The sequence below is a fragment of the Varanus komodoensis genome, unplaced genomic scaffold, assembly GCF_004798865.1.
Source record: "Varanus komodoensis strain SLA01 unplaced genomic scaffold, ASM479886v1 scaffold16, whole genome shotgun sequence".
NCBI lineage: Eukaryota > Metazoa > Chordata > Lepidosauria > Squamata > Varanidae > Varanus > Varanus komodoensis.
In genome coordinates, this window is record NW_025335468.1 from 5,959,677 (window position 1) to 5,986,062 (window position 26,386).

The following is a 26,386-nucleotide window of genomic DNA, read 5'->3' on the forward strand; positions in this document are numbered from 1 at the left end:
GTCATAAAATACTGAAAATGCCATAAAATGCCAATTAAATCTGCTGTCTGACATGTAGTTCAAGGGACCATTTCCCCCTTTTCTGGATAACTAAATTAATAATACCAGATGATTCATGCTAGAAGACCATGCAGATTTACTCACCCCAAGCCAGAAACACAGATTTAAGAGCCTTTGCAGTTTAGAAATCATATCAAACGATAGGGACCATCTTCTGTAGCAGCTTGTCTAGGGTGCAGATGTTCAGAGCTCTTTTTTGGAGCATAGCTTTGATGGCACTGGCTTTCAGCCTCCATGCCGGTTTTTCATCCAGGATGCCAGTCATGTTGCACTTGGCCTAGGTGTGCAAATATTACTCTTACAAAGGGATGTATCATTCTTCCTGTGACTACCTATGGTCCAGTTTAGCCAAGCAGCAAATGATGTGATGAATTACTTCAAACTTCCCTGCACACAGAAAGTTGGAACACCAAGAGAAAAAAGTATTCCATATTATGTTTAGAATTGCACTATTGGGACTCTTCTCCGGAGCATCTATTTTTGTGCATAGGACGTAGGAAACTATGTTCGTTTGCACAGATGAGTAGCCCATCAGGTGAGCCCACACTTGCAGCTGGAAGTGCTAGGGGCTAGGCAAAGGTTTGCATGCTGTTTGTAGCAGGTGGCCCAATGACTAGCTGTGAGCTTAATATTGAAAAGACTGGTCATCTGTAGCAAAGAAATGCTAACCTTCATAGGATCCTCACACTAGAGTTGAGGTCACAAAGATGCTCTCAGATAGTCTGAATAGGAGCATGCTTTCCTTGCAGGCTCTGCCCCTCTAATCACTGTCCTAGCCACCCTCAATGAGCTGTCTTTACCCATGATGGAATCGGTTGTCTGGATTCAGACAACAGAACAACCCACTGCAGTAAAAAGTAACTGTTGTGCGTGTGTGTCCTGTCAAAGCTCAGGCGCATTGCATAAAGGGCTCAGTGCTCATTCTCAGGAGGATTCAGATTCTGAGGTTGAGGGAGAGAAGGTTTGCCAAATGGTCCGACCTCAAGACAAGTCTCAAGGTCTTGGTACAAGACAGAGGTTGCTACAGGAAGAGATTAGTACAAGGCAACTTGGGCAACCACTGCAATTGTCCCCAGGAAAGTTGAAGAGTTACTACCCCCAGGGCAGGATGTAGAAATGGAGGTAGTCTCAGAGCAGCCTGAGCCTGGGCAAAGTGTTGAGGTACCACCCACAGGACAAGATGCTAAAATGGCCAGATCCTCCAATGGGGAGCCCATGGTCCTCGACCCGGTGGCTCAGCACCAAAGTCAGTGCGAAACCCATTTGGGGGTACAGAGGGAGGAGTGTCCCCATGCCCACTTCAGCAGTGCCACTCCTTCAGAGCAGGCACATTAAAGGCTTCATAAGGGAAGCTTTGGGTAATGAACAGTAGAAAGGGCTGAACATTTCACTTGGTGCCTTCTCTTAGACTTTGAGTATTGGTAATAAAGGTCATTAAATAGAGAAACACTGGTGAGGTGCCTGCTGCTGTCAGAGGGAGACCACTGGATCATGACAGCGACTCTGAAATAGTGCATGGGTTCTCATCATGAGTAACTGGGGGAGGGGACCCACCATCGATAACCCATGTTGTATGGCATGACAACCAACCATTGACCATTATTATTGGTTGTTGGTGTGTTGGGGAACCCAGGCAGCAGAAACCTGTTTCTCATCCCTGCAGCACGAGGCCTGCTATATTGGTGTAGCCTCCCTGCATTAGAGGTGTAATTTCCACAGGCTACGCACATGAGTATAGAAAGCTCCCCACTGCAGGCTTCCACCCTCCAGCATGCAGAGAGCAATGCAGGTATCAGCAGAGACACAGCACTGTTCTCTCCCTCACATGATTCTGCGGGATTGGGAAGTCCCAGCAGGGCTAGGAAGAATATGTCCAGAATTGCAACCTGAACAAAACTTCAGAACTTCCCTGAGCTCTGAGAAAAATGTCTTCTGAGAAATATTGGTTTAGACTAGTTATAAATTTTTCAGGACTCGGAAGCTTTCCCAGAATCTTCCAAATATTAAATTTCTGAGGATGATTGTAGATATAGCTTGGTCTCTAATGCAAACGCTTATAAAAATGCAATTTTCTGAAACCCGTGTAGCAGATATGACAATGGCCATGTTGTATCCCACTCCAAAGACTTGAAGCTAGCAAAATCTGTCCTTCAATTTATCTTTTTCTTCTTTATTATCAAGACATTTTAATTAGTTATCCTGAGTGGTAAGTTTGTAAGTTTACTCGATCACTGTGAAGTGACCGAGGTTGTTGTGTGAGTTTTTCTTTCCATGACACAGCTCTTCATGGCTCTGCAGCCCTGCCAGGTTGCCTGTTCTTCCTGATCTAGGGAATAATGGAATTCTCTCCTGGTCCCTGGGCTTTAATGGAAGTGCAGTAAGCCAAGGAGGCTACAGGCTGCCTGGGAGATGACTGCGCAATGAAAGGCAGGGCGCTCATGCATGCTCTTTGGCCACCTCCTAAGTAGGGTAAGCACATGGTGCCTGAGTGCAGACCATCCAAATTTGGATAAGAATGTAATGAAGGTTTCTTCTCCTTTCAATTTTCTGTCAAATGGAATGAGCATGGCATGGAAAATATTGCAGAAAGAGATTTTCATCCCAGCATTAGAGTGAACTACTTTCATCTCCCCAGCTTGCTGCCACTGATTCCTAGCACACAAGGACCTTTAAAAAAAATCCCAAACATCACTGTGATTCTTAGCCTGTAAGTACTTCCTCAGCAGGCCTTCCAGATACCATCCTAGCAACTGAAAGTTTCTGCAGTGTACAAGTTGCCTTCTTTATGCATTTCTGTGTGAACACTTTGCATTGGGATTGTGTTGTCTCAAGGTATAAATCTTTCTTAAATCAGCAACCTGCAGTCCCCCCTCACCCACAGCAAAACTCATTTTTATTCTCCATATTTTTCAGTTGAGTTGGGAAAGGCATTTACGAGCAAGTTGCAATAATTTGTAGTGGGCTGTACCCTATGCCTTAGGCTCACTACAGCATATAAAGGTGGCTTGGGCCTCCAGCATTCCATGTATCCACACTAGATCATAACAAAGACAAGACTGCCTTGTGGGTGTTAGAGCAATGGACAGTGGCAGGAGCAGCTGTGCTAGCAGCTTGGGATTTTGCCATTCAGTACATAAGAAGCTGACTTAAACCAGTTCTAGCTCAGTAGTTCAACCGATCTAGTACCGTGCTAGACTCTCAGTTGCATTTTCTACCCCTTCTGCTGGAGAATCCTTTTAGCTATGCATTTGAGATCTTCTTAGAAAGCACATATCTGGAGCTATGGCCACTCAGTAAGTCTTAAGACTATGTGGAATCCTATTCACAGAATCATGTTAACCAGCACTGAGAAAAACCAAGCCCACTTGTTATGTTTGGACAGCTGTTAGCACTAGGGAGAAGACTTGGGTGAACCTTAGTTTCCATTTTATCATGTAAAATCACAGCAGAAATGTAGCAGAAAGATTTACCAGCTGCATCTGTTCCTTAGCCCACACATTCAGCTGCTGCAGAGAGTGTCAGCCTGCAGCTGCCCACCATCTTGGTTTCCTGAGAATGTCTCCGAACCCCATTTGTGCCCAGGGGCATGAAGGTGGTAGCCCCTACTTTGCCCTGAAGTGAGCCCAGCTGCTCCTAAGGAAATGTGTGTGGGAGGGTAGCTATTGGCACCATGTTGTTTGCTCCTGAGATAAGAAGTTCTCTACTTGCTGATCATTTGGTTTTGCTACCAAGCCAGGTGTAGCGGTATGAGAGAACTTCCCTGGGTAGTCCTCTCTTGATATTTGACCATAACACTTGCGAATTCTGTTCTGTTTTCCCTTATTTATGTCAGAGACAAGCATTCCAGATGTGCTATAGGTTGGTAAATGGAGCAAGTCATACTTGTCTTCAATAATTCTACAGTATTTTTGTAGATATTCTTTGTCACTCTCCCTTTTGCAGGATGGAATAATTAATCCTTTTTTCTTTATTGTTGAGCTGCAATTGCAGTGCTGCAAAATACTTAGGCTGCAATCTCTTACTAGTTCACAGGTAGTAAACTGAACTCCCTGTGAACTAGTTTCACTGAAACTACTGAACTCACTGGGATTTGCCTCTGTGTTGACATGCATATATTAGGTTAGTGTTCAGTTCTATGCAGGGGATCAGTTGTGGATAGTAATAATAGGAAGGTCATGCTGGCAAATTGTTGGTTATGATCCAGAACCAATAATATGTTCTGGTATTAAGCTCTAAGCCAGATCTTCAATTTTCAGCCATGGATTTGAAGACAGACCTTAATTTAAGCCTCACGGGGACAAATGTAATAAAGCTGGAGAAAACATTGCTCATGGTCGGAAATTATGTTTCTTCCTTCCTATGTTCTTTTTTTATTGTGGAAACTCATGGGTTGAAAGGTTTGACATTCATTCAATCAAATAAGAAATAAAAAGCCTTAATAAGATTTGTGTTAGTCAATAAGTTTCTACAGGTTTGGAAGTGAGTAACTCAAAATGAATGTCCAGCAAATTTTAACTTCTAGGAATGAGCTTTCAATCAAGCCATTGCTCTGTGTTTCAATTATACTATTGTATACAAGTGTGCATCTATCTGTGTCTCTGTCTGCATTGGAGGAATAGGATGTCCCCTACTTTGATGAAATTTTACCCTTTTTTATCTTTTAAAGACCAATCAAGTTTCCTCTGTATCAGTAAAACACATTTTAGAGAACTGCCTAAAGTGGGAGATTATTTAAAGTACATTCTAGCATAAGGTGAAGATGAAACCATGGGAGAACATCGCTTCTTTTTGGGCACTCTGAGATCTCTACTGTCCTTTGCTGTTGCAAATGATTTCCCCTTCTGCTGCAGATGGAGTGAATACACTGAGAGGGACTGATGATATTTCCCAAAGGCAAGAGTAACAAAGGCAAAGGCATCCAGCAGCCTCCACCTTTCTTTTGTGATCCACATTGTTCACTTTACTGACGTTTGCAATTCACTGCTGCACAACTGCTTTTCCAATCTCTATACCAACACTTCTTGTATGAGTGTTCTGTTTTATACAGTATTGTAATTCAGTTACATTCCTTTAGACATGCCATTTTCAGCTTTCTGCACCACAGCACAGCTTACAGCAAAAATAATTAGAAGCAGAATGAAAACAAAATTGCATAAAATAACACACTTTAAAACATCTGTGGCACACGTGTGTGTGCATACATGCACACAAGCACACACACATTCACATTCTGCAATTCACAGAGGAAAATTCAGGAAAATGCTGAAGATTCAGAAAGTCCTGGCGGAACAAATGAGTTTTAACTAAATGCCTGCTGAATGGCTTTAAATTGTGATACAGTGTTGAAGCTTGCTTTAGCTTCCTGTCCTTTGAGAGATTCCCAACAGATTAAGAAATTTTCTCTAATTAATGTGCAGTCAAATTCTATGTACTCAGAAATAAATATTTCTCTATGCTTAGAATTATCTATGTTTAGTTGCCTTCTCTACTTCCTTCATCTCTCAGTTATTGGTGGAGAACATCTCTCAGCCTCCTGGAGGCCATATTCACTTTTGGAGAAATTCTGAGGGCCACAGTTCAATGAGAGTTAGGGCCGAGGGCAAAAAGCGCGGGTCCAAGCACAAGGGGGAAGGGCCACATATGCAGAAAATGCCTGCATCTTGCAGCTTAATCCTCCCAGTAATCATTAGGAGAGGGATTTCAATGTTTTAGAAGAAGAAAATGGTGTGAGGCTAAGGGAAAGACACATGACCATTTGGAGAACTTTGGAAGGTCACAGTGGAGCTCAGTTTTCACCTGAGGTCCCACCCATCCTCTAAATATAAGATATTCCAATGATAAAATTTTGAGACTATGGTGCACATAAAATTGATATATACAAATATGTAGCCATATGTGTCATGCATTAGCTTACATACTGTGAGCTCTCCAATGACTGGGTTTAAACTAAATGGTAAACAAATATCAATTATGGGTTGACTATGGTTTAGTGTTGAACCCTGAGTTGTTCAAACATGGGTTATGTGTTGTCTAAAGCCAGCCAAAGTAACCATCCATGGTGAACAACCTACAGTTCCCAACCCAACAACAAACCATAGGTTCTCTTAATGGGTTGTTTGTGGTTAATAAGTCAGCACAGCTAGGTTCAGACAACACAATAACCCATGTATTAATAACCCACAGTTCAGCAGTGACCCATATCAACCCATACTCAAACCTTGAGTGTGGGTTCTTGTGTTGCCTGAACCCAGTCAGTATCTAGACTGGAGGCAGACTGAAATTCTGCACTTCCATGCCATGTAGAAAATGGCATGTAACAGCTGGTGATGCTTTGTTTTTCTGCTACAGGTATTTGCACAGCCGAATCTCTAAACTGGTTTTCAGTTTAGAATTGGCTTGTGTGTTGAGCAAAGCAGGTGGCTGCAACAGAAACCTTGAATATTCTTCTGGCTGCATATGTAGCTCTCTCCCAAAATGCATGCCCGGCTTCATAGGATCTCAGACCAAGGTTTAATCCCGCTTACTCCTTCACAATCATGATGGATCAGGCTGCACATTCATCACTACACGTAATTTTCAATCTGTCCTGCAAATATATGCATCCTGCTGTGCTCTTCCCGCACAACTCCCAGTTCAAATTTATGCTGTGTGTGGGTTGGCTTGTGTGCAGGAGGAGCTGAATGAAGTCCAGTACACGTTCCCTTTGTCACTTTTGAACGAGCCTTTTTTCTAAAGCTGCACAGAATAGCCTGTGGCTGAACATGCATTTGCCTGTTGTTGTTTTATCAGGAGAAAGTAAGCGCAATGCTATTTTAAATCTGGCTTTGTTGTCTAATCCTACATTGAGGTTAATCATCAAGTATTATTTTATGGAGGTGAAATGGGCTTGCTTAGCAAAAGAAGCTCCCTGGAGAACAAGCAAAAAGGTTAGAGAGGCAATAAAAGAGCAAGAGAGCATTCCCTGCAGAACTGGGGGGTGAAAGGTATGCCCAGGAATGGCAGGAGTCAGCGAGACCTAAATATTAAATTGCTTTAGATTCTTGAACGTAGATTGCTAAATTAAAAATCTGATTATGTCACCTTTACCTGTAACCTCTGCTGTTGCTTAGTGCTGCACAAAAAAGCCTACCAACTTTGTTACACACATAACTTGTGAACAACCTTGGGAAGTAGTTGAAGCCCTGAAATACTTGTCCCCAGCAAAAGTCCCCATTCCTTTTTCTTGCTTCCTCACCTCCTCTTGAGCAAGTTCACTTCTCATACATATGCCATTCTTGAGCATAATGATAACAAGCATGTGAAGGAGGGGCAGCTTTTTACACATCATGAACATCTTGCCGAAAACAATGAGGGCTAGTGTGGTGCAATGGTTAATGTCAGTGTGGAAGCTGTACTTCGAATTTCTGTTTAACCATGGAACCCACTGAGTGACCTTGAGACAGTCTAAACAACTTCAAAGGGTTGTTTTACGAGTGAAAAGGAGCAGGATACAGAGAACCATGCATTTTGCCCTTGAGCTCCATAGGAGAAGGATTTTTAAAGTGTAATGTCATAAAATTATCCGATAAATAAAATGACACAGGCAGCTAAGATCCATATATTTAAATGAGGCCCACTGCCACTTCTTAGCCATAAAAGCAGGTAATGCACTTGGGAGCTGTAAATTTGGAAGCATTACCAGTGCTCCTTGTAGTTCTTCTCTGCCTTGTAACTTCGGCATATTTCAGGGTGAATTATAGGTGATGCACAGGTGATTGCATGTGTACCTACTTAAAACAAAAAAGAGTCTTGGCCCATGGCAGATTGGGTGAAAGGGAAGGGAAGGGAAGGGAAGGGAAGGGAAGGGAAGGAGGGCTTCTTAATCCTTTCCCTGCTGGCCATTTTGCCTTGTGGCTGTGTGCATCTGTTCTGCGTACATCTATCCCCAGGAGCCACACTGGAGGGGGTTGGTGGCAGGATTATCTGGGGCAGGATGGCTAAGTGGCATGGTAAAGATGAAATATCTGTTGGGCAAAAGGCACTGCCATCCATGAAAGTTACTGTGGATGTCTTAATCCTGGCTTGGTGGATTGATGCAAGCGATCCCCTTAGCTGCAATGGAAGCAGGACACTGGAGTTTCTAAAAAACCACACCTTGGTTGTCCTTCTTAGTTCTTTGATGGACATCTCTCGTCTTACTCATATGAAATATCATTCATACCTTGGTGCCTTTGAGCTTCTGCTGAGATGGTCTGGGCTGTCTGCAGTGCTGGCTGCAGATTTTTAGGCCCTTGGCAAGGCCCCCTCCATGGTCCCCCCTCCAAGTGAGTCTAGTTGCTCACCAATATTGTGGCCTCCTGCTATTGAGCGTTGCCCTCTTTGTCATAATTGCTACCCCTTGCTTGGCAGGCAGGGGCCTGAAAGCAGTAGCGTCCTCCACGTCTCCTTCTCACTTGCCTGTGCCTAAGCTGGAGACAGGCGAGCAAGCGGGTTGCAGTGGTGAAGCCGAAGAGCAACTCCAGGGGCTTTGAGCAGTGAACCCTTGCTGGGTGCAGGCACTTGGCAGATGCCTGGCGGGACCTTCCCTTGCTGCTAGCCCTGTACACGGTATTAGGCAGCAGGTGGGGCTCACAGGGCTGGATATTTTCCCTTCAGGCAACTGTCCCTTCTCCTAGGGAACTGGCTGTCCAAAGGAAGGGGTCTTGCTTAGCTGTCTTCCCTAGCAGGCCCGTTTTCTGAGTGCAGGACGTGTCCTTATGTGGAGGAGCATTCAGTCATATGAGCCTCACTTACCTCAGAATCGTCCCACCCAGACATGTCTCCCTTCTGGGTGAGAACCAGGCCCAGGTAAAACCAGCTCTTTCATGTGTGGAAGTATCTTTTGCATAACATCAGGAAGATGGAAGAGATTTTGATCATTTCTGGGTTTTTGTTTCTTTCCCACCCCCTCTTCTTTTTACAGTTTTTTATCATGCTGTTACTCGTATTTGTGCTGGAGCTTACTGTCGTGATTCTGTTCTTCGTCTACACAGACAAGGTATGTCAAAAGTTCTTCTTCCCCTTTTCTGTCCCCTTCGGCAAATTTGCATCCCTTTTCCTCATAATGAACTCGTTGTCTTGGTATGCATACCGTGTTTTTTTCAAGACACTCCCTATCAGGAGGAGTCCTGCACTCAGAATACACAAATACTCTTCCCTGACAGGGTTTCACTCTTCATCTCTCTCTAGCTTCCTCGCAATCCAAGGTCACACACATTAGCAACACAGCTGCTATTTCAGTACGGGGAACTCTAATCAGGAAAGACTGATGGAAACTCATGTGCGGAAGGGCAGGTGGGAGTCACAGCAAGATGTTCTATTTAGTGAGCTTACCTGGATGGCTGCAAAAGGGCCACTCTGGACACCACAGACATTCAGCAGAAAGTGTGAAATTGAAAAACTGGTCGTTGTTGAGATGTGTATTGGTCAATGCCCACAATTTCTGAGGTATCCTGCATTGCTGATACTAGACATCATTAATGTTTACCAGAGAAGGTACTTTGATGACGCTACCCAAGAAGAGGGGTTTCTGCCACGCTCCCTAAAATAGCCCTGCCTAGATACCTAGAAGCAGAGTTCATTCAGAGCTGCCAGTCGTGCTCAAGCAGCAGCTCTGACTAAACCCCTTCCTTAATCTTTTTAAGTAGCGCCGTCAGTGCCCTGCTCACCTCACCCCTTCTCAACCTAGGCACAAAACTGTATCCTTTTTATGGTCAGTTGCTGGCACCTCTTGCTCTGCTCCCAAATAACCAGGCCAAAGTGGAGGCTGCTTGTTTTGGGCAGCAACAATACATGGACTCTAATCTGTTTCCACCCTTTGCTTATTGCGTGTTGTGAGCCACACGGCCAGGTGCTGATTTTGGGGAGCTCTTAATTCTTCAGCGAGCTGCATGCAGAATTCTTATTTCACAACCAGGAGGTGGTGATTTACTTGCCTGCTCTCTCATCCAAGCCTGGCTCTCTGGCCACTGTGGCACCATGAATGTGCTGAAGGACCCGGCATTGTTTGCAGTTGTCAAAGTGTTGAAGACTTTACTGCCTTGGAAGGGGTGGTGGTTCAAAAATACTACAGCTGCTGCTGCTGCTGTTACTACTAATAGATACGATCTGTGCTCATCTCATAGACACTGATTATAAAAATTCGGTTGCCCTGCAGGATGATTTATGTTGTCAGTGATCATTTCAAATTACTCCTGTGCTGTAATAGCTTATGAATCAGTTGTAGCCTCTTAAGAGAGAGGCTTATGCATAATGGAAGACAGATTAATGCAAGAATCTGTACAGTGTGCAGCCGTGCTCCAGAAAAAAAGCTTACACCACACTTGGTATGCTAAGAAGGGGAAAAATAGGAAGAACATCATAATGTCATTATGAAGAGCATACTGGGAGTAAAGCACAGCCATGCCCCCCCTCCCTCCCACCCACCCTAATCAGGAAAGGACAGCACCTGAACAGTATTACACATTTTGTTGGGATTGTTTGGGGGAAAGAAAATGTTAAAAGGAACGTATCAGTGGGCAGCGCTTAGTGATGGGACCCCACATAAGGAAGGCCAATGGATTTAGAAATTAGGGAGGAGGCAATTAAAAATTGCCATGTATAATTAGTCTTTCTGGATACTTGTCATTATGGAGGTGGTAGTTATTTTAGTTATTTTAAATTTCTTATATACAGGCTGATTATTATAAAATCTCAAGATGGTTTACATAAAAGCCAAAAATATAAATATATACTAAAATTGTATTACAGTCATATTAAAGTTAAATTGTACTAGTGATAGTTTTAGGTTATACTCTGCCTACAACTACTTTCTCCTTACTCTGACACCTGTGGACAGCAGAATTAAACAGGTGATGAGATCCAGCCTGTGCATGTGAAGCAAGTTTTCCATTCAGAGAGGGACACCCACCTTGGTGAGGGTGGGGTTGGAGATATTTATCCCTAGCCTCTTCTACCCTAAGTTATCAGAGCCGTTCTGTGTGAGGGGTGGGGGGCTCCAGATGTTGCTGGACTCCCCCTCCTATCACTCCAGCCGGCGTGGAGGATGGCCAGGGTTGGTGGGAGTTACAATCCAGCCACATTCTAAAGTGGCTCCTATCTCACAGGTTACATGCAACTGATAGTAAAAGGCAGTAACTGAGACAGGAATCAAAAGCCTATCCCTGGCATAAGTTGCAGCATTGACTCCCAGGAGCATAACTGACTAGCTCTAGGAGTGATCCAACACAGGTCTTGCTTGCATAGGTCATCCTTCCCAAACCAGGCTCCCCCCAGATGTTTTGGATTTCAGTTTCCATCTGAACTGTATGCATTTCTGCAGCTTATTACTCTGAAGCTGAACTTACCATTACACCTGTCATTTATTTTATTATTTATTTATTTAAAACATTTTTATGCCGTCCCCATCGCAACAAAGCCTCGGGGCGGCTCACAACAAGAACAAAATATAACAAATTGTACAATAAAAATATTAAAACCTGGTGCATCTCGGCTTAAAAGATTTAAAATCCTATAAATAACCAATAAATTAACAATTAAAGTAAGTTTTAAATAAAAAGGTCTTAGCCTGGCGCCGAAAAACAAATAACAACAGCGCCAGGTGGACCTCTCTGGGGAGCGTATTCCATAGATGGGGCACCACCGCAGAGAAAGCCCTCCTCCGGGTACTCACCCTCCTAATTTCCTTCATGGAAGGTTCTCGGAGAAGGACTTCTCCCGCAGATCTCAAGGGGCGGGCGGGCATATATGGATGCAAGCGTTCCTTTAAATACCCAGGACCCAAGCCATTGAGGGCTTTATAGGTCATAACCAACACCTTGAATTGGGCCCGGACTTCAATAGGGAGCCAGTGGAGCTGACGGAGAACTGGGGTTATATGAGAACAACGCCCAGTCCCCGTCAGCAGCCTGGCAGCTCTATTCTGCACCAATTGAAGTATCCGGACCGTCTTCAAGGGTAGCTCCACATAGAGTGTGTTGCAGAAATCTAATCGGGAAGTTACCAACGCGTGTGTCACTGTCGCCAGGCAGTCATTCTCCAGGAAGGGACGCAGCTGATGGATCAGCCGAAGCTGAAGGAAAGTGCTCCTCACCACCGCCGTCACCTGAGCTTCTAAAGACAGCTCAGGGTTGAGGAGCACTCCTAAGCTGCGAACCCTGTCCCTCAGATGGAGTGCAACCCCATTTAGGACAAGGCCCAAGTTCCCCATCCCGAGGCCCGAACCACCCACCAACAGGACCTCCGTCTTGTAATTGGCCCTCATCCACCCCATTACCTCGGCCAGGCACCAGTTCAGCACAGCCACTGCCTCACCCGGATTGGTGGAAAATGAGAGGTAGAGCTGGGTATCATCAGCGTACTGATGACTCCGCAGCCCACACCTCCTGATGACCTCTCCCAGTGGTTTCATGTAGATGTTGAATAGCAAGGGGGACAAAATGGACCCCTGCGGAACTCCATGGCATAACTGCCATGGTGCAGCGCCATAGTCCCCCAGCACCACCTTCTGAAATCGGCCGTTGAGATAGGAGCGGAACCACCACCATGCGGTACCTCCAACTCCCAGTCCCTCTTGCCTATTCAGAAGGATACCATGGTCGATGGTATCGAAAGCCGCTGAGAGGTCCAGGAGAACTAACAGAGATGCACTCCCCCTGTCCTTCTCTCTGCACAGGTCATCGTATAGGGTGACTAAGGAAGATTCAGTGCCGTACCCGGGTCTGAAGCCGGACTGAAATGGGTCCAGATAATCAGTTTCATCCAAGAATGCTTGGAGTTGTCCCGCCACCACCTGCTCTAGCACCTTGCCCAGGAACGGGATGCTGGCCACCGGTCTATAATTGGCGGCCACCTCTGGATCCAGGGATGCCTTCTTTAGGACTGGCCAGACTACCACCTTTTTTAAAGAGGAAGGTACCCGACCGTCTCTTAAAGGAGCGTTGACCACCTCCAGGATCCAGGTCCCAATCCCGTCCTTGGCTTTCTTAAGTAGCCAAGATGGACATGGGTCTAGTAAGCAGGTGGTAGGGCGTACTTGTCCAAGCACCTTGTCCACATCATCAGGCCACAACAACTGAAATTCATCCATTAATTGTGGACTCGACAGCGTCGTTGGCATCTCCTCAGTAGAATCTGGTTCAATAGTAGAGTCAAGCTCGTGACGAATCTGAGCAATTTTCCCCCTGAAATGCCTGCAAAGTCGTCACAGTGGGCCTTCGAGGGTGGTACGAGATCTTTCTTTGGACCTGGATGTATCAGCCCCTGCACCACCTGAAAGAGCTCCGCCGGACGGCATTGTGAGGAGGCAATGGAAGCGGAGAAGAATTTCTTCTTCGCCATCCTCACCGCCACAGCATAGGCCCAATAATGGGCTCTTAAGTGTGTTCGGTCAGATTCACCCCGTGATCTCCTCCACCTACGCTCTAGATGTCTCCCAACCTGCTTCATTGCCCATAATTCAGGTGTATACCAAGGAGATGAACCGGCTCTGCCAGGTGGGAGAGGACGCTTGGGAGCAATAGTGTCAATAGCCCTGGTCATCTCCCCATTCCATAATTCAACCAGGGCATCGACAGGATCACCAGCCTTGTCAACCGGAAAATCCCCCAGAGCTTTCAGGAATCCATCAGGATCCATCCGGCTCCGGGGGCAGAGCAATACAAACTGGTCCGCACCCTTACAGAGGAAAAGGCCGCTCTTGAGCTCAAATCTTAGAGGAAGTGATCTGACCATGACAAGGATGTCAAACTTAAATTCCTCACCCTCAGAACACCCTCTTCCTGTCCTGTTGAGAAAACCAGGTCCAGAGTGTGTCCACATTCATGGGTCGGGGCACTGACGTGTTGAGACAGCCCCATGGCCGCCATGGAGGCCATGAAGTCCTGAGCTGCCCCAATTAGAACCGTCTCGGCATGGAGATTGAAGTCCCCCAGGACCAGCATCCTGGGAGTCTTCAACACCAGGTCCAAGACGATCTCCGTCAGCTCAGGCAGGGAGTCTGTTGGGCAGAAGTGTGCACGGTACACCAACAGAATCCCCAATCTGTCTCGGTCGCCCAACACCAAGTGGAGGCACTCCAGCCCCGGCCTCAAAAGGACAGGAAGCCCCACAAGGGAAATAGAGGCTCGATAAACCAGAGCGACCCCCCTCCCCTCCCCTCCCCTCCCCTCCAGGCATGGTCGGTGCTGGACCAGGTACCGGGCGGGCACAGTTGTGAGAGGGCGACATCCCCTCCCTCACCCTCCCAGGTCTCTGTGATACAAGCCAGGTCGGCCCTCTCATGCATGATCAAATCATGGATGAGTGTTGCCTTAGTTTGGACCGACCTGGCATTAAGCAACAGCACCGACAGGCCCGGGGGGCAGCTGACAAGCCTACCTGGAACCCGCCGGTTGGGGGAATAACCAGAAAGAGGGACAGGTGTTAACCATCTGTCCCTCCTTCTTCTATGCAGACCGGTTAGACCCCCAACTCCATAACGTCCATTGCCCATCACTGCCCCGATGGCGGCACCCACGCGCTCCCCAGGCGACATCATAGTAAAGCACGAGATGCACCAATTAAAAGCAACCTAAAACCAACAATTAAAATTACTAAAAACATCCTACTTTAATCCACTGCTAGCCCACAGATGAAACCAAAGCCACCACCAAAGCCCCTGGCCAGCCCAGCCCCCCCCTCGGCCCTTAGGCCAGCGCCTTGTAGGCCACAGGGCCCCTCCCCGTGCCCCACCCCGTCCCGGCACGTCTCTCACACACACCGGGGGAAGCGGGCCGGAGCAGGGGCCTGGGCCGGTGGTCCTGGCTTCGGGGCGGCAGCGGCAGCAGCGGGCGATGGAGCAGCGGCGAGTTCTGGGCGGCGCAGGCTCTGGGCGGCACGGATGGAGGTGGGGCCATCCGACTCACTGGTTCGCTCCCGGGGGCCGGCCCCAGACACCGCTGGCGCTTTGTAGGCCGCAGGGCCCTTCCCCATGCCCCACCCCGTCCCAGCGCGTCTCTCACACACATTTAGGTTTCTTTGTAGATATAGGTTTATTTTGATATAAAGAGGCATTCATTTATAGTGCCCTAGCTTGCATGCATCCTGAAGTGGTGTGATCCAGAAACAAATGTACCATCTCAGTGAGAACTAGGCTGGACTCTAATTCTAAAGCAGCCTTCCCCAACTTGGCCCCCTCCAGACATTTTGGACTTCAGTTTCCACCAGACCCAGCCAACATAGCCAATGATCAGGAATGCTGAGTGTTGTAGTCCTAAACATCAAGAGTGCATCAGATTGAAACATTTTCTAAAGTTTTCTGGAAGGCAGTGATGGAATGGCATTATAGGGCTTGGGGTATGCAGAAGTTATTCACATTAAAATATCACCAGCCCTACCCTCATCAAGGCTTATTTTGAATAGAATGGAAAACTCGCCTAACATTTACCTTAAGAGAAATCCACCATCCTGAAAATAGCATTTTCTCCTTCCTGCTGAAGATGGAAGGAAAGTATCGTTTGAGGAGTGTTGTGAGGAATACAACTAAAAGAATTCAACTTTGATTCTGATTACCAAGATTTCCCATTAATAGAATGCACTGGAACATCTTTAAATGCCAAGAATGTTATCACTCACTCATTTTTGTATTATTAGATTAATATCCTGCCTTTAAAAAAGAACTGAAAGTGGCTTGCATCATTCTCCCCCTCCTGCTCTCAATCTGATCAACAACAATCCTGTGAGGTAGGTTGGACAGAGAGTCTGTGACTGGCCCAAAGTCCCCCACTTGGCTCCAGTATCCAAATGCCAAGAATGTTATCACTTGCACTCACTTAAAACAACCAGCATTAGGCTTGCTCTCGAATAAATCTGTCTTCAGACCAGACTAGATGTTCACTCATTATATAGCATGCCCTAAAATAATTACAGGAAGAGGGAGGGAAAATCTTACTGGGCTAGAAGCATCCATGGAGGCTTGTGTCTGCACCTCCACGCTGCAGTCAGATGTACACACTGGTGCAGCTCTGAGCTTTAGTGAGGACGAGGAGGAGATGAAGATGAAGGAGGAGGGGGAAGAAGCCTTTACTCACTAAGCTTCCCAGCCTGTGTGTGTGTGTGTGTGTGTGTGTGTGTGAGAGAGAGAGAGAGAGAGAGAGAGAGAGACAGACAGACAGACAGACAGACAGACAGACAGAGATTTAATTTTAATCAAGAGCTAAGCTGCTATTCTTTACATGCTGCCTTCCCAGTGAGAATCTGTTTTACTGTGACCCTTCAGGGGACTGTATGCCCTCTTTTACAGAGCATAGTTCTATACTGAAGGGCTGCGAGAGGACTGTCCTCTGTTTTGAAGGCACTGGTCACTCCATGTCTGGTATAAGGTGAAGGAGGGAGAGCTGGGCCTTGAAGCTGCCCCTCACCAACACCAGCACAGCAGATGGAGCAAGGCACACACAGTCTTCCACGCTGCAATATGCACTGTATTTCTAGCTGAATTATAAGGATTTCTAAATTTACATCTCTCTTTCTCTCTCTCTCTCTCTCTCTGTCTACACACACACATATATACTATATGCATATGCAAACTATGTGTCTTCCTTTGGAGCTATGCCTGTCCTCTTTGTTGGTAATTCACAAGAGACCAGCCATCTTAGTAACTGTTTAAGGGAAAACGTGATCCATAGCTGCTTGCTGTGTATTAAGCTAACATGTAGTTCATCCATCAGTGGGCTTCTGTGTTCTAAATGTATGTAGAGATAATTACATGTCTGCCCCACACTGAGGGGTCCAATGATTAACTCTGTTATGTGTAGTCTTCTTTCATATGCAACAGAAATAGTGATGGCTGCTTCTTAGCATCTGGGAAAGTTCACCAGAAAATATACCATTTCTTCATTCCTCCCCAGGTTCCACTTCACAAATGAGAATTGATGCCAATATCAATTGACATTACTGGTGTGGAACCAAGTTTTCAAAGGATCGTCTCCATATAAATTTGATCATTTCTGACATTTTAAAGGAAGGGTGACATAGATGGAATTCATGTCAGCCTTTGAGCCAAGATTAATGCACCTGAGCCCTTCACTTCAGTGACATGGAAACTAAATAAAACTACTGCACATGTAAGAATACTGAGGCCTGGTGATTTGCAGTAACATTACCTATGGCAGATTGTGCTACTTCACCTCTTCATGGGGATCACTTATGGATTATGTGCATCTAACAAGTTGAGCAGAACAAACATTTCTTTTCTACTACATCAGCTTCTCCATCAAGTCTTCTTGAATCATGACTTTCTAAGCAGGAACAAATCCCTGGGGATAATAAATATGTAACAAAACCCCTCCCTTGAAAGCCTTCCTCTCCATCACACTCTGTATTCAAGAATGTACAATTCTTGTAATTAAATTCTTGTAATTATACAAGAATGTAAATTTCTTCACCTCTTTCCTTGACTGTATCACTCCACTGTTTCTCAATAACTCAGTTCTGTAGAACTTGAGATTCTGCTACCCTCTTTTATCAGTTGTCTTTTCAGGATCTTCTGCCAGATTTTCATTACTTTTGGAATAGGCCCCCATTTTTCACTCTTCACCAAGCTACTTATTGTTCATCTTCAATCTCTTCCTCAGTTACTTTTTTCAGAGAAACACTTAACTGCCCTGTAATGATTTAAAGCATGGGTCCTCAAACTATGGCCCGCGGGACGGATCTGGACCACCAAGCCCACTTATCTGGCTTGCGCCACCACCCACTGCGTGCTCGCTGCGCAGGCAGGCGGGGAGGCGGTGGCTTGCTCACTCGGAGATACTTTTGGACTTGCTGGGAGATCTCCGAGTGGGCGAGCCGCCGCTGTGTGTGCCTACCACCGCTTCACGCACGCCTGCCGCCACCTCACTGGCCCACACGTGCAGGCACCCCGCCTCACTGGCCCACGCTGGTGGCTGCCGCCTTTCAACCAGCCCCCTATTGAAAAAGTTTGAGGACCCCTGATTTAAAGTGTTATGAGTCTGTATTCCTTTAAATGTTGGTAAGTTTCAGAAGGGCAAGGGGGCTAAAGAGGGGGATGATTGAGTGAGGTGATTGGTTGGAGACTGAGTGTGTGGGTGGAGCTTGGAAGTCTGTGAGGAGAAAGAAAGGGATACTTTTCAGTCTTTCCACAGCTAACACAGTTGTGATCTGTCTGCAGACTCCCAAGAGGCAGCCTTCTCATTAGAATCCTGTGTAGTGTTGTGAAAAGCATTTAGGATCCTAAACTAAAGGAACTAGAATACTTGGAGGTCATGTTAGTCACTAGGGAGAGTCAGAAACTAATAGGGTCCAGTATGATAGGAGTGTGTGAGAGAGAAGCTGACAGAAACCTGAGTGCAGAAGGGAAAGTTTAAACTGAGATAAATGAAATAAGGCGTGGCCAAAGTACATTAAGGAGAGAAAGGAAGATATGTGAGTGAGCATTGGATATGAAGGGAAGGAGTGAGATACCTCAATCAGAAGTTGTTATAATACATGTTTATTTCCTTAAGGAAATAAGTTACTGAACATCTTGAAAGCAGTATGTGTACTGTATAAATATAGTTTTATTTTATTTATTGTTAACTCTGAATCATAGGCTGTTTGAAAACCAGTATCCCATCCTCAGGTCCACATAGTCCAACAGGAGCTTTATGGGTTGGGCACAATTTGAGAGAGAGGTTAATTAGTAAGTCTGGAATTAAATTCCCAGTGGCAGCATTGCTTGCACAGAGAAAGAAAGGGAAATATCAAAGAAAGTTAAAGGTGTATTACATCCAAACAAAATATACAAGTATACTCACGACACACCTTCTTTATCATATCAACTTGTCTACCACTGGCTGAATTTCTCTTACTTGACCTTCAAGGGGTCAAGTCTCCACCCTCCCCCACCCCCCACAAATACTTATATTTCTATAGATTCTAATTCCTGTGGACAGAAACTATGTCCATTATGTACAGCTCAGCAGTTAAAAGAAACTGTTCTAATGCTTCTTTTTCCAGGCCAAATTGCAGGGGCCTGATGCACAGTTTGTTCTCATTCATTGGGCATAATTCCTCTTCCCACCCTGACAGTTTGTTTGCCATGCTGTGGATGTAGAGCATGGCCTGTGGTAACCAGGTGCGTGTAACTGAAATAGCACATAGTCCTCCTTTGTGTGCACCTGCCTCCGCTCTCCCTTTCTCCTCTGTTGTCTCTCCTGCATTGAATTACAGATTGCAAGCCAGGGTCAGCAACCGAGCGCCCACAAGGACCCCGAGCGAGCTTGCCAGACACCCCCCTGCTATTCCCACCCATAATTTCCTTCCCCCACCACGCTTGCCATTGCCGATGCATCTTCCTCCTGCTGCTGCCTCAGTGTTGTCTTCTCACTCAACACCCCCTCCCTGCCCTTGTGCTCACCTCCTCCTTCCACTGCCTGAGATTTCTTCTCCCCCGATCCTGCCACTGCAGCAACGACCACCACTAGCGATCACCTCCTGCTTCCTTCTTAGAGATACTGAGGTGATCATAGCAGTGGCAGGGAAGTTGGCAGTGGGAAAAGAGGGCATTCCAGGCAGGAGGATGCAAGCAGGAGGTGTTGGGGTGTGGAGGGGAAGGCAAGCATGGTGGAGGAGAAATTTTAGGCAGAAGGAGAATTCCTGGGTGTAGAGAAGGCAGGAGATATGCACTTCCAAGATTCAACATATCCTGACAGCACCTTAGCTTCCTTCTTTCTTCCTCCTTCTTGACATTGTGCTAGAAGTCACTTAGACTAGTGCAAGATATTTTGCTGTCCATTTACGGCATGACCTTTGTTGTTCCCTTGAAGTTTGCAGAAATCCTAAACGCTTTCCTTCCCTGAGGAGCATTTCACATGTTGTATGGGGTAAATGCAGTGCACCTTTCTTGCCGTGTGCCTAACTGAGAGGGAGCTACAGCCAATACAAGCTCCCAGATTAGTGCACCTGAGTGGCCCCCATGTTTGCCAGCATGTGTCTGCATCCACCTTTTCCACTGTGGGATGTGCACATTAAAACACAGATTTCCAAATTGGTGGTGTGGAAAGAGGGCCTAATTGGATCTGATTCCACTAAGAGAACAATGCAGTCCTTCCTGCTAAAAATCCATGTCACCACAAGAGCATCCATCTCAAATTCTCTCCCCTCAGGCAATTTCAGATCTCCACTACTACCCCTCCTCACTTGAAGGGCAAGTGTGAATATATCAAGGATTATTACAGGCACATTGTTTTCACAGCATTGGCTCTGTAAATAATGTGTCAGTAATGACTTATTCTGCCCTTCCACTTTTAACAACTGTATTTATATTTCTGTTATAGATGCTCTCCCATTGGCAAAAAATAAAGGCCAGATTTACTTGCTTTCTCAGTGTTATATATCATTATCCAATAGGCTTGTTTATTCAGATGTCCCCCGTCTTCTGATTTATACATAGAATGGTGGTGGTGCTATTTAGCATTGCAAACGTAGAATGCTATTTTACATTTAGAAATAAGTCAAAAGAATTTTGTTTTACAAATACAAAGAGTGAGAATCAGAAGGTTAGCTTTATTATGGGGATCATACATGTTATTGTGCCTTGTAGCTTCAAAGCTAAAACTTGAAAAGGAATCTGATGGAACTGGAAGTCCAGTAAATTACTTAGCACAGAACTACAGACTCTCTCAGCAAATGGAGATTTCCACAAAGTTCCATAAAAAGGGAGCGGTGTTACAGGGGAAGATCAACAGAAAGGAAAGTTATTTTCTCCCATCCTGTGCCTGCCAATTTCCCCTAGAAATGCCTTTCTCTTCAAATATTCCTTTTCTTTTGTCTGGGCTGACTTCCAGTCTCATATCCCTACTGGGAAACACATTAATTAAAAACCATCAGAGGACACTGACAGAGAAAAATGAGGACAAGAGGTGGGTTAAGTAGCCATCTTGCCTGCTGATTCTTTCTTGTAAGGACCTTATAATGCACCTAAATTGGTATTACAAAGAAAATATGGACTTGGGACACCTGGTTCCATCCTTAGTCTCAGAGGTACAACTGAAATGAGAAATTGAAGGTGGGAGGTGGAATTCTCACCTCCTCTTGGTTCAAATATGCTTCCAGAATTTGAATATGTATTCTTGTCCCCATTTCCAATTATAGATACTGTTAGGTGTGGGTTTAAGGGGTGGGTGAGTAAAGTATAAATATTGAATGTGACAAATTGATGCTCAGTACTGTGGTGTTACTATTGGCTTCTCTACACCAGGCATTTATTATGCATTCATGATTCCTCAGTCACAATAGTTTGCAGGGGCTGTACATGACATCCTCTTTCACAGCTTCTCCCATTCTTTGCAACCATTTTAAGGCCTTTTTTTAAAGATCAAGGAAAGTGTGCTATGATTTTCTAATGTGGAAACCAGAATGAGAAGCTCATGGGTTTTCTCAGGTCCCCTATACTGTAGCATCACTTTGTAGTTATATAATGGAACACATAAAAAGGAAGAGAAAGAAAACCCCAGGGAGGGGGGCAGGCTAGAAGCATATAAAAGAGCTGATCTTAATCCCATAGCTCCCATGTTCAAGCTAAATAGGTCTGAGTCTGGGCAGTGCTCGGAGGGAAGACCACCTGGGAACCACTTGTAGCCATTTCGACTTCCATGGGGTATATGTGTAATGAATAAATAAAGTGGCAGGTTAAAGGCCTCACGTAGAGGAGCCCTGAGTATCACAAAGAGTTTAGGTTTTGCTGTGGTAAAAGTATCCCTCAGAAATGGGTTTGAAAAGCAAAATCTAAAAGATAAAAAATGTAAATTGGATTTTAACTATTTTTTGGATGACCAGTGTGTATGACCTTTTGTTTAAGGACTAAACAGAGGTGGGCTTTGGACTGGCAGAGCCACCTAGGGATGGCTGGGGTGGAGCTGGGATGAGGGAGTGAAAGTAAAAGCAAGAGGTCATAGAGCCTCTCAGAAACCAGGCTGAGCATGACTGAGCACAAGAAATGGATGCAGGTAACATGCAGTCAAATGTGTGTGGGAGATGGCAGAGTCCAGTCCTGATAACAGCACCTTTGTTGTAATGGTCACATTTGTTGAAGGTCACACTTATTCAAAGATAACCTAGAAATTTCCGCAACATCAAGTGTGTTTATGTAGGCATGGAGTATGCCTGATGAGGGCGAGGCCCTTGCTCCCTCTCCTGTCCTGACGGCCTCACTTAAGTGGGCAGCAGTGGCCCTTCTCTCTGGGAGCTGCTTGGCTTTCCATCCTTTTAACATCATGGTCACTATCATCAGTTGATGTTCTAGTAGCTGAGCAGCTTCCTTACTGCATCTGTGTCGTGACTTGCTCACAAAAGTAGCTATGACTATAAAAATGCTGGGAGGAAGGACAGAGAGTGACAGGTAGGGATGGTGGGAAAGTGGAGCCAAAGGATGGAAGAAGAGGTTAGGGCTATGGGAACAGGCCTGGGGAGAGAGGAGACGAAGGGAGGGAGGAAACCAGAGGAAACTGGGAAGTGGAGAAAGGAGAAAGCAGGAGGGTGAGAGCAGGGTTGTGTGAGAGTCAGGAGAAAGAAAAAATGCATGCACATGCATGGACATTCACATGCAGAAGGCACACACTATCATGCTCATGCTGGAGATATCCTCTTGAGGAGAAGAACTAGAGCTCTCAGAGATCACGAGCACCCTAGATTATTTTTATTTTTTATTTATTGTTGGATTTATATCCTGCCTTTTTCCTACAAAGGGCTCAAGGCAGCTTACATCATTCTCCTCCTCCATCTTATCCCCACAACAACAACCCTGTGAGGTAGGCTGGGCTGAGAGTCTGTGACTGGCCCAAAGTCACCCAGCTGGCTCCATGGCTGAGCAGGGACTAGAACCCAGGTCGTCTTGAGTCCCAGTCCCATGCTCTTAACCACTACGCCACACTGGCTCATTAGATTAGCCAATGTCATAAAGCCAGGAAGGGCATGGGCCCTTGGGAGAGATCGCCATGGGTCCATTCTAGTAAGGGACAGGGGACTCTGCTTATGAAGCAGAAGCTGGGCAGCTCCCTACCTCCAGGAGTGATGGTTCCTCAACAAACAGGCCAACAGGGAATGCTCCCTTGAGAAGGACCATTCACTTACAAATGAGGATTCCTCAAAAGGAAATGACTGTTCATGGGAAGGATTCTTGCCAGGGGGCGATAATGAAGTACAGCTGAACCCTGGCTGGGCTTGGGAGGTTCTAGGGATAGCAGCCTTCAGTTATAGCTTAGCCAGTGCTGGAAACTACATCATTCTCTCAGCTTCAGTGATGTGCACCTTCTTTTCCTGACCTTGCCTTTCGATTGATCCTCTGTGCTATTGACCTTTGGATTCCTGCTTGACTCTGTTTCTGGACTGTGTAATTTATCTGATTGCTTAACTGTATGTTGATCTTTGCTTGTATCTTGAATAGTGTATCCTAGTATGATCCTATATTGGACCGAAACCTCATTTGCCTGTTTTGCTGCTTTGGCTCCATAATGTGCTCATATACCAAATCTGGTTTAGCCAGAGCAGAACTGAACAGATACTGAAATCCTTGTTTTTTTATGATTCAGTCCATGGTGACCAATGTGACCTATAATTTTATGATAGCGGGGAATTCAATGTAAAAAATCATGAACATTCAAGAGGATTTCTTTTAATTAAACTAGATCCACCGTTTACCAGACCTCATGGAAAACTTGTGTGGGAGGGAAGGAAATTAAATGGGGTGTACAGATGACAATTTCTCAGGATTTCAAATGTGATGTTATGCTAGGCAATTTGGCAGGCCGACAGCTCCTTCTGAGGTATATTGCTACTGAAAATTGCCTTGAAAGGTTTGGAAACTTTTGCTGGGATTTAACATGCACTGCCTGAGAGAAAACATGCCCTGGTTTTGCATTTTGCATTCACATGTGCATGCGCGTGCACACACTCAGATGCACACACTTAGAAAGAAAAGGAAAGCTTATTCAGCAGAAAATATAAAGCAGGCACAAGCTTTTAACTGATGTTGTCTAGGCAGCAGATATTCCTGTTGCATCCCAATCTTGCTCTGTATTTCTAAAGGGTTAAAGAGCTTCTCGCCTAACAGAGGAGAAGCAGCTAACAAAGAGAGGGAGGGAGAAGGTCTGTTACCTGTCCTGCAGGGTAGACTCTGGACAGCAGTCCCTTGTGTGGGCAGGAAATGTGCAAGGTGTCCCCGTGCATGTGTTTAGAGCAGGCCTTTGCTTTTGTTCAGAGTGACTCCCTCCACTTCTATTTTCTAAGCCCGATTTCTATACTAGATTTCTCTATTCTTGCCACTATGGAAAATGAGGGGTTTCCCAGAGTTAGGCTAATTGTTGAATGGGAGACATGAGCTGTCTGCTACTATGCATGGTACTGTGCTGCATGAGCTGTCTTATGAGTTGCCTGCTACTGTGTGACCATGTCTTTTTTCTGTGGGTCTTCAGCTGGGCTTGCTGGGTGCTGTTGATGGGGTGATTCCAGGTGTCTCAGGACGATGAGCCATCCTCCTTGCAGGATGATTTTGTCGAACCTCTTTAAGGGGGAAAATTAAGCCTGCCCTTTACTACTCAAGAATTACAGCATTCATCCATCCATTATATGTTAACTCATTTATACTTACACTTTCTATTTGATGTACAGAAAAAGGAGTGGGGAAAAATACTGTCACACCACAGCAATCAGATATATAATACAGTGCTTTTGAGAGTATTGCCAATTATATTATACATATATGCACACACATATTCAAAGTTCCTGTGGCATATCACTAATATGGGTTACTTGGCGGGGTGGGGGGGAATCCAACATTCATTATTGACCATTCATTCTTATCTCACACTGCAAGCCCAGGATGGTAGGTCATTCCTGAATTCATGCTTACCCCAACATGGCCCATGGCCTGAAAGTCTCTCCTGGCCAGGAGCTTATCACAATGGTGCTAATACGTATATATACATATTCTACATTGTCCACAGGTCCTTAAGGTTTGAGATCCCTAATCTACCCATTGGTCAGATTGGTCCTACATAAATATGTGACCCATTGTAATAAGTCTCATGGTTACATTCTGTTGAGGTCAGTGCATTTTTTTCAAACAGGCTATTAAGAAATGTGTCCTTAGTGAAATCGATATGAATTATATCAGGTGAATTATTTTGCTAATTCCTGTGGTGTTACCAATTAATATTTTAAATCAGAATTTGCTAACATTATATACATGCAGCAGAAGGAGAATCAATTTTGTTTCCCCTAATTTATTAGGCTGAAGTTGGATTTGACACATGCATAGAAAAACCCAACACCCTGTGCTGCTATTAGCATTAGATGTGGGGATGACAAAAAAAAAAAAAAAAGTGTATATGCAGGAAGCTAGTGTTCCATAAATACAACAAAAATGAAATACCCATATAAAATGCATTAGTACTCCCTTCTGGGAATCCCTGACCTTTGGTGTTCAGGGCTTAATAGAGTCTTGGAATAAAGCTCTAATGCATTAACAAGGTTCTCTTAAGCCAGACCTCGGCCCCTTATCAAATGTTACAGCATCAGATCTCAGAATCACTTCATCTGCTCATTATGGGTAGGAAGTCTGCATTGGCCACATACAGACCATTTTCAGATTTTTGACATAGTCCTATAGCCTCCTGGCATTGTCACAGGGGAAAAATTGGACTCTTTGGAGTCCCAACACCCCACACCACCCTCCTCATAGCCAGCATGGAAGGGAGCTTTCTGATTGCACACCTGAACCTTGGAGAGGAGGATAAGGGACATGCCAAGAGGAAGAGACTGATGTCATTTTCCTACACCAGCTCCTATGGGCAATGACCCTCCTCTCCCTTCCCAGTGGTTTTTAAGGACAACTAAAAATGGCTGCCTAGATAAAGTAAACAGGCAAGGTGGGTGGCAGTGAAGAGTCCCACTGCCATGTCCTGCTCAAGCCATTGGATCCTCTGAATTCAAAGGTTCATGTGCAATAAAGGCAGGAGCTTCTTAAGGCTCTCAGCTACTGTGTAAATACTCATTAGTTTGGAAAATTATTTTTGTTCCATTCTGGTTATGCCATTTCATGCAGAAAATTTCATGGACCTGGTTTGTGTGATCATAAAGGCATTAATAAGCTACAGTGACTTCTTACTACCTGCGTGTGTTGGTCACGTGCCAGCTGAATTTACATAATTACCCTTGCTTGTGCAGCTTGTAGTGATATCCAAACCCAGTGAGGGTAGATGACCAGGTTGTTTAACAAACTGCCCAGCAGGCCATAGGTTCTGGGTGGTTTGTAAATCATTCCAATCAAAAAACA

General features: G+C 45.2%; 1 protein-coding gene across 2 annotated transcripts in view; it reads left to right on the top strand.

Annotated features, from left to right (window-relative positions):
• The window catches only part of TSPAN4 (tetraspanin 4), a 325,749-nt gene that overhangs the window by 238,983 nt on the left and 60,380 nt on the right, over positions 1–26,386 (top strand). For both annotated transcript variants that reach the window (XM_044425531.1, XM_044425530.1), the window contains one exon: positions 9,002–9,076. In XM_044425531.1, coding sequence (XP_044281466.1) covers positions 9,002–9,076 — 75 coding nt within the window. The remainder of the gene's footprint in view (positions 1–9,001; positions 9,077–26,386) is intronic.